Here is an 11778-nt window from a genome sequence, read left to right as displayed (position 1 = left end):
TTGTATATTCAAAAGATCCCATTTAATTTGTGGATACGAATTTGGGAAGCAGTTTACAACCTTATTTCAACATGCAGTGACCACAAAGACAAAGATGTCAAAGGTGGAAGAGTACGATTAGACCAAGCTGGTAGGCAGTCGTGTGTGTTCACAGTGATTACAAGTATCCTCACAATAAAAATCAGACAAAAAGTCTTACGAAGGGCTGAGTTCTGATGCATATGACAAGCCGAGGTTAATAGCATTTAATAGCTGAGTTTGACAATCTGGAATTAAAGCTCCGGACAGAATTTTTATTCCCAATATCTATGACATCTCTCTGACAAGTTCAGGTTTAATTCAAGATATTTAAAAAGAAAATGGAGGTGAATTGAGGGGAATATCTTGAACTAGAACTGTAAATGGTCAGACTGAAAGAGTAGATGTTTGAAACTGAAATTACAACTATTCATAATTCAGGTGTCTGCAGCTGAACTGTACGAATCCGTAAAGTGAGACACGTGAACGTAAATGATGCTGCGGATGTAAGAAATGTAAACTGCAATCCGGTCGAGCTATTAAATGATTAAACAGCTTGCCATAGATGCAGAACAATAGAGCTTATTAGAAAACTAACAACCCAGGGAGGTTGTGACAGTGGAAAAAATAAAATGTACAAAAGAAGAAGAAAGTGTCATTCAAATAATAAAAATAGTGTCCAAAATTCAAGCCAGATGCCATTTGAAAAGCAGGTTTACACGGGAGCAGCCCTTGCAGTGCTGGTGTTGTTCGAGTTGCGGCATCTACTTGTTTGATGTGCAGACTTTAAAGCAGCTGTGACATCTCCACTCATCTGTAGGAGATATTATTCTGCCTTCAAACAGGGTCGTGTTTCTAAGAAGAGTCATCCTGTGGTATTCACAAGTTCCATGATGATACGCAACATTGTAGTGTTAGCTGACTTTTTCTTTGAAATTTCATAATATCTGAGGGAAATGCTGAGCATTATATGTTCATGACCATTATGCAACATTCTGTAAACCACTTGATAGCTTGATAAAAGGTTAGCCTCAGTTGCTCCCTCGTACTGAAGGTAAAGTCCATAGGCTGCTTTCTGCTGCAGGTATGAGGTGGCATGATTACTGACTAGCCCTTTTGTCTTTCTGTTTTAATTATGGTGTAGAATCTAAGGGTTTCAACTGTGATGGTAACTCAGATATTAGTGGATGTGACTTCAGTCCACTAACTACGATCGAACCACTCGAACACCAAGCATTTTGCGACTTCCCATGTCACAATCACGAGCTCACAAGTTCCATTGTAAGAAACAGAACACTGCAAGTTTGTTACGTTTACCTTTATGGGGAATGTACATGACTGATAATGGTGTTGGGAAAGAGAAAACTGCTACTAGAACAGGGGTCGGCAAGTAGATGTGCCTTCGGGCCAAAATGTTTGTAAACAATCGAACAGCAGGCCGGGAGGGGGGGGATGATATACAGCTGATCGCTGCTGCTTGGGACACACGTCTCAATTCTGATCACAGATGTGACCAACACAGTTTTGGCCTGCGGGCCGCCAGTTGCCGACCACTGTACTAGAACATCAAGAGATTGTCCTTTTGGAGTTGAACAATCAGCGTTGAGCCCCACACAACAGCGTTTCCAGCTGCTCAGATTTAGCTACCCTGGACTATGTGCTTTTTTTCTTCCTAAAATCCATCCTGACAGAGGTTTTACAGAAGCTGCTCTAGTGGTCAGAAGACACAAAACTGCTTGAGTTGCCATAAACCAGCCTGCAAGTTCCTGCAGGAGAAAACAGCCTCCTGTTGATGTTGCCTTGCAGCGTTGTTCTGCTGTCACCACTCAAACGAATAAACATTTGGTGACTTCCCATGTCGTAATCACGAGCTCATAAGTTCCATTTGAAGGCAGCGTTGGTGTCATCCAGAGGAAACTGTGTACCATTTAAAGAGGTGGCAGTAATCATCTCAACAAACACAAAATGTGGTTTCCAAGCTGCCTCTCGTACCGAGCTGGAGCTCCCCATGGCAGAGCGAGAAGGTGTTTACAGAAACTGTACAAATGAAGCCCTTAAGTCTACTTTGGTACCTAAATCATTCTGCTGTAGTTACTCTCATCCAAAAACAAATCTACACGGTTTCACTAAGTTACAAAACTGTAGAAAATACTGTCGTTTTCAGAAGCTTACACTGTTCTTTAAAAAAATTTGTTCAATGGCACATAAATGTCCGTAAATGTCGACGTGCTGCACAGATGAGGACGTCTTTCCATTGTTCTGGTCCTCTCAGCGAGGGAAGAGCACTGCCATCGCCCTCTGTAGATGCTTTCAAAGCAAACGAAACTAAATTCAACAAAATCTTTTTACTTTGCTATGCTGTAAAAAGGTAATTAAACTATATAAAAACTCCAAGGGAACTGTACAAAATAAAATCATCAGGTCTGCTCTTGCATCTGATAAGGCACAATTTCATCCATGTATTCCTTATGAACAATGTCCGACAGCCTTTAGTCTCGCCGCTTAACTTAAAAAAAGGAAGCTTGTTTTCACACATAAGCACCCAACGCTGCGTGAAACTCTGTGAGACACTGAACCAGCTGCTGAAACTTGGGCCTCTCTTCCGGGTCCAAGGCCCAGCAACAAGCCATCACTGCAAACCTGCAACACAGAGACACGCAAGAGAAACAAGTCACTTATCTGCACACAAGGAATGTCACAATAACGCTTTCTGTGCATGTGTGTGTGTGTGTGTGTGTGTGTGTGTGTGTGTGTGTGTGTGTGTGTGTGTGTGTGTGTGTGTGTGTGTGTGTGTGTGTGTGAGTGAGTGAGTGAGAGAGAGAGGCTGAAACTGGCTTCAGACTGTGGTCATTGTATCCACCTGGTATACACTTTACATTTTGTACTGAAACAGGAGCTGCCTGTGCAGCGCTGATATAAATGACTGAGATACAATCATTTCTTAATCAGTGCTGCCCTTAAATTCTATAATCTTCAATATTTTGGAAAAGGAAGCAATCACTTCAGCAGCTATTGTACTTAAAAGGAAATCTTGTTCGGCCTTTTAACAGATCTCAGATAATCAGCTCCTGGCTTTCCTTTTATTATCAACAATGTGATGTTTTTTCTGGGAATTTACCACTTGTCGAGTGTTTCTTTTTTTTTTTACTGGGTGGGACGCAGAAATGTTTGAGCTCTTACGATCCTATGCTGCTACCAAACTAAAACAGAAAGACAGGCTTTTTTCTTTTCTGACTTATACCTGTTAGGGGATTTTATCAGGAAGAAAATGACAAATTTGGTGTCACTGAAGCTCAGAAATTAACTGATTTTAGCGGGAAGCCCACCAAAAATAACAACACAATATACAATTCATGGTTGAAGTCAGACTGAAATGACAGCTTAGAGCTGAAGTAAAGAAAAGAGCTGTGGTTGTGTATGCAGAACATCAGGGAAGAGAATAACATGGATTATCTTGGTACAGTTTATAGTCTGATGCTGACAAACTTTTGGTCCTGGCATTAATGTAGACGTTCCTTTGAAATGTACCGCCTACCTAAATGTTGTTGCAGAGAAACAATGATTTGAAAGCTACAAGTAACTAAAACACTGACTTTAAAGTTTCACTCTGGTAACCCCCCATCTCTGTACTATAAATAAGCCACAAATAATTCATTTTTGCCATTAAAATAAATCCGTCCTTTCTTTAAAATTTCTCAGAAGTAACTCAATGCTCGGCTCACAATGGAAGACTGTAAAATTGAAGAGATTCAAGCGTGAACAAGAACAAAGATATAAAAAAGTGCCACTCTGCAAACTGACAGGATTTCTTCCTTGTGCTAGTTATGCATGAAATCCTGCAAGTCTGAATCTGTGTAGCTGAGACTGTCATCCACACACTGCAGTCTTTTCAAAGCTGGAAATGCTCAGACATGGTGTTGATTGCTTTTTTGCTAATGATGCATCTTCCAGCACATAGAAAACACTACATGGACGTGTCAGTGGGGTAAAAAAATAGATTTTTACCAAAGGAGGGCCTTCATTTTTCATGAACAGTATAATGAGTGTTATTTTCAACCATGAATGCATGTTATATCTATAAGGAAACATGGTGAAAGATTACAGTATTAAGATTTCCTTGATAAAATTAAAGCTGGTGATGATAAGGCTGATACCAAACACCTTAATGGATTCTGAATCCAGCAGCCAAAGCTTGCACTCTCACTTATTTGAGTCAGTCATGCTTAACAAACTAATCCACCTGGGTGGTCGACCACTAAAGGCCTGCTGTGAGCTGTGAAAAGCCCTGTTATTGCCCAGCAGTGAGAAGGTGTCAGCCTCAGCTTAATATTGAGGAAACAGCCAGTAAATAATAATGCCCCGGTGGGAAAATGGCTGCAGAGGCCGCTCCTTCTTCTTGACAGTTGCCGGATGCTGATAAGCTGCAAATGAACCAACACTGGTAACAGCTGAACATTTCAATTTGATCCAGCTCTCTTATTACACAAACAATGTGTCACCGGCAGCACACTACTTCTGCTGAAAGAGAGCAATAACAAGCCGGGCTGATGCTAAACACACACACACTTCACTGCAGGAATCTACTAGCTTAGATTTATGTGTTGATGGGAACTTCACGTGAAGGACGTAGAGCACAAACTGGCCTTAGTGTGAGCTGTAACACAACTTCTACAACACAAAATGTTCAATGAGGTCACTAGTAACCAACAGCAGCACAGAGCTCCTCTTTGCACAACACGGCAAAGAAAAATTGGTCAACTGCACTTCCTTCCCAACACGGTAAATGCGGTTTTTCTTGTTCCACAGCGTCATGCAAGAATTTATGATCCTATAATCATCTGTTTGGACACAGTGACCACCTTATTACACAAAAATATCACGTAGTCTGAACTCGTCATCACGCTGGAGGCTGGATGAGAATTTAAAACTTCACACACTGAAAGAAAACTCATTAAACTGAGCTACACATTTACCAAGTTCTTATAAAACAGAGGCCAAGTATTGTATTTGTGTGTCCTTGTGTGCATACATATACTCTGAAAAACCACTTACAGTTCGTCTGGACAGTTGATAGGTTGTGCTATTCTGTATCCATCCTTCAGGTAAGCGGACATCTCGAATGGGTCGATGTCCACGTAGGGGGTCTGACCCAGAGTCATCAGTTCCCACAGTGTCACTCCGAAGGCCCACTGTAAACACACAACACGCCATTAACAACCACATCATTTGTTTAGCGTTCATTTATAACATTCTCTAAAATGTGATCAACACAAGCTGCAGCTTTAATATTAAACAGGATAAACAGAAGCAGCATTTCTATCCAGACTGCGGAAAACCAGCGGTGCCCACGCGAACAATGCAAGGAAACTATGTCGAAAAATGTATTTGGGATCTAAATCATTGCTGCATGGTTTTGTTGGGAGACTGAAAGTATAAACAGCAGGGTGGTTGTTCTGTTTAGGGAGACTGGGAGTTCAAGCTGCTGGAGAGTGTTTTTGTTCCTTCTGACCCCTGAGAACAAGAAAAAACAGACTTCATTTTAAGTGTGAACAAGTGTTGTTGTCACTGCTAACCCCAAACTAAGGTCACGCTTAGAAATAACAGAACAGGACAGTGGGTCTTGACCCTGCAATTGATGCCAGTATTTATTTAAAATGAAAACTGTCACAATCTGATTTTAACAACTGAACAGACTCTAGGAGTTTTGTTCCAATTTACTCGTTTTTCCCTTCCCAACAATCTGACAAATCTGTGGGATCTTAAATGTTCCGCCCAGATTATTTTGTGAGGGGTTTACAGATCCAGTTTTAACCATTTCAACTCCCAAATCCCCTGGAAGGTTTAAACTGCACTCTTTCTCAGAGCCAGAAACGGAGAATCGTCTGATTTTCAACTTCAAAAGCCCGTGAACTAATCACGTGATTTGTGATATTTCACCAAAATTACTTTATTCTCTACACACAATTTAAAAATTCACCAAAATATATAATTTATACCAGATCCAGCAAAAGATAAAAAAAGCCCCTCTTTGCTCTATGACTTGACACAACTGAGAAACCATGACTGCCTTAGCTGCAACTAACAGTCACAGGACAGAAATTTTGGGACTATTCGGCTGAACTGCAGGCAGTGTTTACACAGACCAGAAAGCAAATGAGTTTGGAGACAAATTACAGAATGAGACCAAAATAAAACACCACAGATCAATGAAAAAAAATAAACATCGCTCAGAAACCACATACAAAGGAGAAAGGTGTAAGTTCTTGGGAGACACAATGAGCAGGGTGAAGTATTTCTAGAGTTGATGCTAAAAATTTGTTGAAAAATGCTTGTAAAGGTTGCAAGAACAGTACAATACTGATATCATTTCTTTTTCAAGTATTGGTAACATCTGTGGTCACTAAGAAATATGCTATACATGTTGATTTCAGGTGTTACTAGTTTTTTTAAATAAATAAATACATTCAGCTTCAGCTTTTTATAGTATAATAACTGCGTCACACTGCACAAAACACACCTTTGAGTTCTCTCTACTTCTATCCATGGTTGTGATGATTCCATCAAAATGCACGACTTTACATTGCAATGAAAAATGAACCCACAGTGAGTAAAAATGTGACAGGAGCAAAAGCTGGTTACTGTTCAGAGGGTTTAACCTCTCAGACTGCTCACAGACTCATCAGGGTAGCACCCACAGTATCAAAGATGTTTGATACGTTGACGTGAAAATCTGGGTGGTTACGTTTATAAGTCTGGTGAATCTTTAGTGTGTGGTGTGTCATTATTTTCCAATCTTGCAGCATGTGTGTGTCTGAGATCAGCAACAAGAATATCTGAAAGGTTTCTCCTTATGTGAGTGATGCAACCTGGTTCACATCTCCTTCAGTCTGAGAGCAGCATTAGTGTTCAACAGGGTGACAGAGGACCTTTAAGGAGGAGCAGGCAGTGATTAAGAGCAGAGGGCAAAGTGACAGCCTGGTTTCTCAGAGGAAAAACGTGTTGTTCAGTAATCCACCCACATCTGCACGTAGACCACTGCCAGCGTTCCCAACAAGGCCTAAACATGCCACTAGTGTCTCTCCCCTCCTGTCTAGCTTGGCATATAGTATTTATTTGCATAACAGTGATGCTATACAGTTCCAAGTACTTGTCTGGACTTCCCCCAGTTAGCTGGCTGTTATTGTTAGCTTTCTGTTAACTGTAAGCGCCATGATTGCCATGATGCAGCGTGACCATAAGAGGAATGCGGAGGGGTGGGGGCATGTCTGGCTGCTGTCTGACTGGTGTCTCTAAGGATCTGTTCAGCTTCCCGAATGTCTCCGATGCTCCGCGCTCTGCTGGGACAGGAAAGAGCCACACATGGTGCTCCACACCGCACCACCCTTCCCTTTGACACCTTGACCAAATGACTAAGAATGGCTTGAGTACAGGCGATGCCATTTCCTGCATCCCCTATCATGTTTCCTGTAAATGCATTTTCTATTAATGTAGAAACCACTCCAGAGAGACGGAAAAGGTTATTTTTGATAGTTTTTTGGGTGTCAACACAGCACGAATGTAAGCAGTAAAGTGAATGTGCGCAACTGTATTTCTTACCACGTCACTTGCACTTGAAAAGTCGTTGTTGAGCAAGCTTTCAAGAGCCATCCAGCGGACAGGCCGGTTCTCATTATCCCCCAGACAGTGATAATCCATAGGAAATAGATCTCGAGCGAGGGCATTGTCTGTAATCTTCACTTGCATGTTGTCGTCAATGCTGTCAGAGGAGGGGGACGAGAGCAAAGTCGACGTCTTTATTTTGTTAGTAATTAAATTCCAAAGCAAATCACCAGCAGGGAATAGCAGAGGACAGACTGACACTTACACGCAGTTCCTCGCGGCGAGGTCTTTGTGAATGACCTCCCTGCGAGCCAGGTAGCTCATTCCGCATGCAATCTGAATGGCCATGTACACCAAGTCTTGCTGAGAGACGGCCTGAAAGGAAATGAGGGACAAACGGAGACAATGTGCAGTTGAGAGACAGAAATGGGGAAAAAGAAAAAAGAAAAAAGAGAGGAGGGAGTGGGCAGCTGATGGTACTTGACAACGATGGATCAAAGATGGGAGTTACCTTTGCAAATCCTATAAATTCAATTGTAAGGTTAGTCAGCTGGAAAACACGACCAGGGCTTTTCCTACACAGAGGAATGTTGGCATTCCCAAAGAGGTTTTACCCAGCACCAAAGATAATCAGTATATTGTTAGTTGGGGTTTCATTCACTCAAGCATACTAGACTATTTTTGTTCATTTCATCGCTTGTTTTTAACGCATACCTATCTTCCTTACTGTCGTCAGAAAGCATCTCCTGGAGACCAATTCTCAGCCATGAAAAACCCTGATGACTTATTTAAAACAATGGTGCTTCCTTGAATCTAACGCCTTAAAGGTTCTTGGTAACATAATTATCAAAATCTAATAATGCAAAAAATATTAAATACAAAGCAGCTTGACTCAAGAGATGGTAGTGCTGGTTAAACAGTCCTTCAATCCTCCAGTGGTAACCACAGGCTGCTGATTGAGCTTTTAAAGATAGACGTCCATGAAATTTGGTGCACACATGCTGTACAATGACCAACCACAACACTAAAACCATCGGTCTCCTATCATGCAAGTCCCACTCCTGCTGTCAAAACAGCTCTGATCCATTTTGCACCAGGACGTTAGCAACAGATCCTTTGGGTCCTGTGGGTTGTGGAGTGGAGCCTCTAGTTGATCAGGCTTGTTCCTCGTGCATTCCTGGGATGGTTGATTAGATTTTAAACTGGGGAGTTTGGAGGCTCAGCCAACACTGTGGGCTCTTTGATACGTTCCCCAAACTGCTCAGGAGCAGTTTCAGGGTTTCTGCAGAAATCAGCCAGTCAAATTCAATGCTTTTTAATGCCATTTTAATGCTATACTGTACAAATTTTAATGCCACGACCGTGAACTCAACAAATCACAAGGGTTTGTTTTTTTGTAAAAGAAGATTTTTACATGAAAACTGTCCCTACATTTCCTTATTTCTGAATCTGGAAACCACCCCTGACCACCCACGACCGACAGTCATTCTCTGAATTCCACGTTTTTTAGCCATTTTTCCTGGAATTCACATTTTCCAGCTCTCCTCCACTTTAAAAACATGCAGTTTTTGGCAATTGTACTCAACAGGTCGGAACAATTATGGCAGTGCTTTAGCATGTTTACGCAGATGCACATATCCGACGAATCACAGTCTATAATTATATATTATTATTATTATCAAATACCTTTCTTGAAAACTGCAGAAAGAATTTTTAATGCCAATGAGAATAAAATTTAATGATTTTTAATGCCATTTAAGGCCTTGATTTTCCCAAAATGTATTATCTATTTAATGCTTTTTAATGCCCTGCAGAAACCATGAGTTTTTGAGGTGCTGTGGGAGGTTGCTATTGGTCAGAAGGGAGTGTTTTCATTGTGCAACATTTTTTGCACAACCCAATGTTGCCCAGAAGAATGCTGCATTGTAAGATAAGATAGATTATTCACTTCACTTTTCCGTGGTTTTAATGTTGTGGCTGGTTCCCTCAGGACGAACTGCAATAATTCTGGTGACCTTTAACCTTTATCTCTTGTACCAGCTCCAACTTATTTAAGGTAATTAGGAGATTCTGCTAAAATGCAAAATCATTTTTGTGCAAACATGCAAAACTAAGATGGTGACTGTGGTAAACATCTGCTTCACATCTGCATCTTACTTGAAACTAATGATTAATATCAGTCGATTAATCTGTTGATTATTTGATTCATTGTTTGGTACAAAATCCATCATCAAAGCCCAGGATGATGCCCTCAGATATCTTGTTTTGTCCACGAACAAAACAGTTTAGTTAGTTTTACTGTCACAGGAGTACAGAAACCAGAACACATTCACATTTAAGGGGCTGGATGAAGAGAAATTAAACATTTCTTCCTAAAATATACTCAAGCTGATTAATTGATTCTAAAACAGCTGCCAATCAATTTAAAAGTTGACAACTGAGAGATATACTTTTCCAGCTCAAGCTAGCTAAGTTACTGAAAGCGTGCTATCATGCTGATGTTAACATGTAGCTTGAAAGAGCACTTTGTTAAGCTAGATGATTTTCCTGTTGAAATTGTAAAATCACATTACTGACATTGCTTAGTAACTTTATATTCAACGGAAGGACCAAGATTTGATCTGACATGACGCAAAAAGTTGGTTATTTGAAGGTTAGAGCGAGTCTGACATGAAAGAAAGTTGCTTTCTTTGTGCTCTGAGCTACTGAAGGGCTTACAGACAATAGCTGGGCAGCAGGTGTGTCAGAGAAAATCCTTAGCAGTGTGCACAAAGATGACCCCTGACTGCTAACAAAGTGAGGCAGCTCCAATAATGTAAACATCCCGTATAGCTGAAAAGACAACAGTGACTTATAAGAGGGCTCCTGAAGTCAGTGCTCAAGATATTAACGTGTATATTATATCTTGTATTGGATCTATTTCAGTCAGCACAATCTTTGGCTCACATGCAGAGAGAGGAAATGCTTTGGCTGTTATCTGCCAATGGACACTGTGATACGACCAAAATGAATTACTCACCACAACACACAAAAACAAAATCTTAGGCAACCAGTGAACAAAGATAAGATTTTAGGTCAAGTACTCAGATATGTGAACCAGCGAGTCTAGCAACATGCACACTAACAGTCAGTTATCAGTGAAAAAAATCACATCTGTGGAAAAGGTCAGCTGCACCTTCCAAACCAGATGTTCACTTTCAGAACAAATGCCACACCGCACTGTTTGTGCTCTCTCAGTGCTTTTCCCAAAGCCTCGTCTCAACTGTACTGATGCACGGCTGATTTATAGCTTGATGTTTATTGCAGCAGCACAACTTAATGACTATGTCTTTGTCTCCCACAACTGCCAAAAGTGCTAGAAATTGCTGAGCAGGAAGGTGCTGATGTGGTACCCGAGTCTTTACAAAGGGGTTTTGATTCATTTTGAGTAATGCAAATGGCTGGCAAGCTTCATCTTGTGATTGCAAAGTGTTTTGCTACATCTGTATTTTGGAGTTGATGGATTGGTTGGATCTGTGGTGTGGCTCTGCCAAGCACATCAAAGACTCCCTGAGGTTAACCTGTACAAAAGCCTGACTGTCTTTACATAGCAAAAAAAATCTCTGCCCTCAGCACTAGTTTTTTGACTATATCAACAGTCTTTCTAATCATAGTGTAAACAGCAGTTACTGTAGGTGTTACTTTGTGTTTTAATTTCTACAAACACACAAAACTTTCTTTCAGGCTTGACACTGGGATGGAATCTGACTTTTCTTTCAGCTCAGGGGATTTGTTTTAACAGCTTTATAAATGGTACACATGGTTTTCACTGGGGCATTTATCTTAAGCAAAAGTATGCTGAGTTGAAGCCTCACCTGTGGGTTATTAGCCTCAGCTAGCTTGCACTGCCGCAGGAACAGCTTGAGATTCCCCCAAGCCATGAAAGGCAACAGCACCATTGGCTTCTCTCCATCCTCGGTGCACACATGGCTTATGGGCAACAGATTTCTGAAGGTGGTGAGAGACAGGAACAGTGTTTAACAGATATTACTTTCTGTGTATGTATATGTGTGGAAGTCACATCAAACGGGTTCTAGGAAGACAACAGTACATGTTAACTGGTCATTGAAACCACTGAAGAGGAAGCGTCAGCAAATCTAATCATTGTGCTGACCACAGGAA

General features: G+C 41.0%; 1 protein-coding gene across 3 annotated transcripts in view; it reads right to left on the bottom strand.

Annotated features, from left to right (window-relative positions):
- Window positions 1–11778, bottom strand: part of ryk (receptor like tyrosine kinase) — a 50232-nt gene continuing 38454 nt past the window's right edge. For all 3 annotated transcript variants that reach the window (XM_022201270.2, XM_022201269.2, XM_022201272.2), the window contains 5 exons: window positions 11472–11604; window positions 7883–7992; window positions 7615–7774; window positions 5071–5207; window positions 1–2658 (listed from right to left, as the gene is read on the bottom strand). In XM_022201270.2, coding sequence (XP_022056962.1) covers window positions 2547–2658; window positions 5071–5207; window positions 7615–7774; window positions 7883–7992; window positions 11472–11604 — 652 coding nt within the window. In that variant the 3' untranslated portion in view covers window positions 1–2546. The remainder of the gene's footprint in view (window positions 2659–5070; window positions 5208–7614; window positions 7775–7882; window positions 7993–11471; window positions 11605–11778) is intronic.

This window comes from Acanthochromis polyacanthus, chromosome 4 (genome assembly GCF_021347895.1).
Source record: "Acanthochromis polyacanthus isolate Apoly-LR-REF ecotype Palm Island chromosome 4, KAUST_Apoly_ChrSc, whole genome shotgun sequence".
NCBI classification, from domain to species: Eukaryota; Metazoa; Chordata; class Actinopteri; family Pomacentridae; genus Acanthochromis; species Acanthochromis polyacanthus.
The sequence above is the reverse complement of the archived record's forward strand: the minus strand, read 5'-3'. Positions and strand labels throughout refer to the sequence as shown.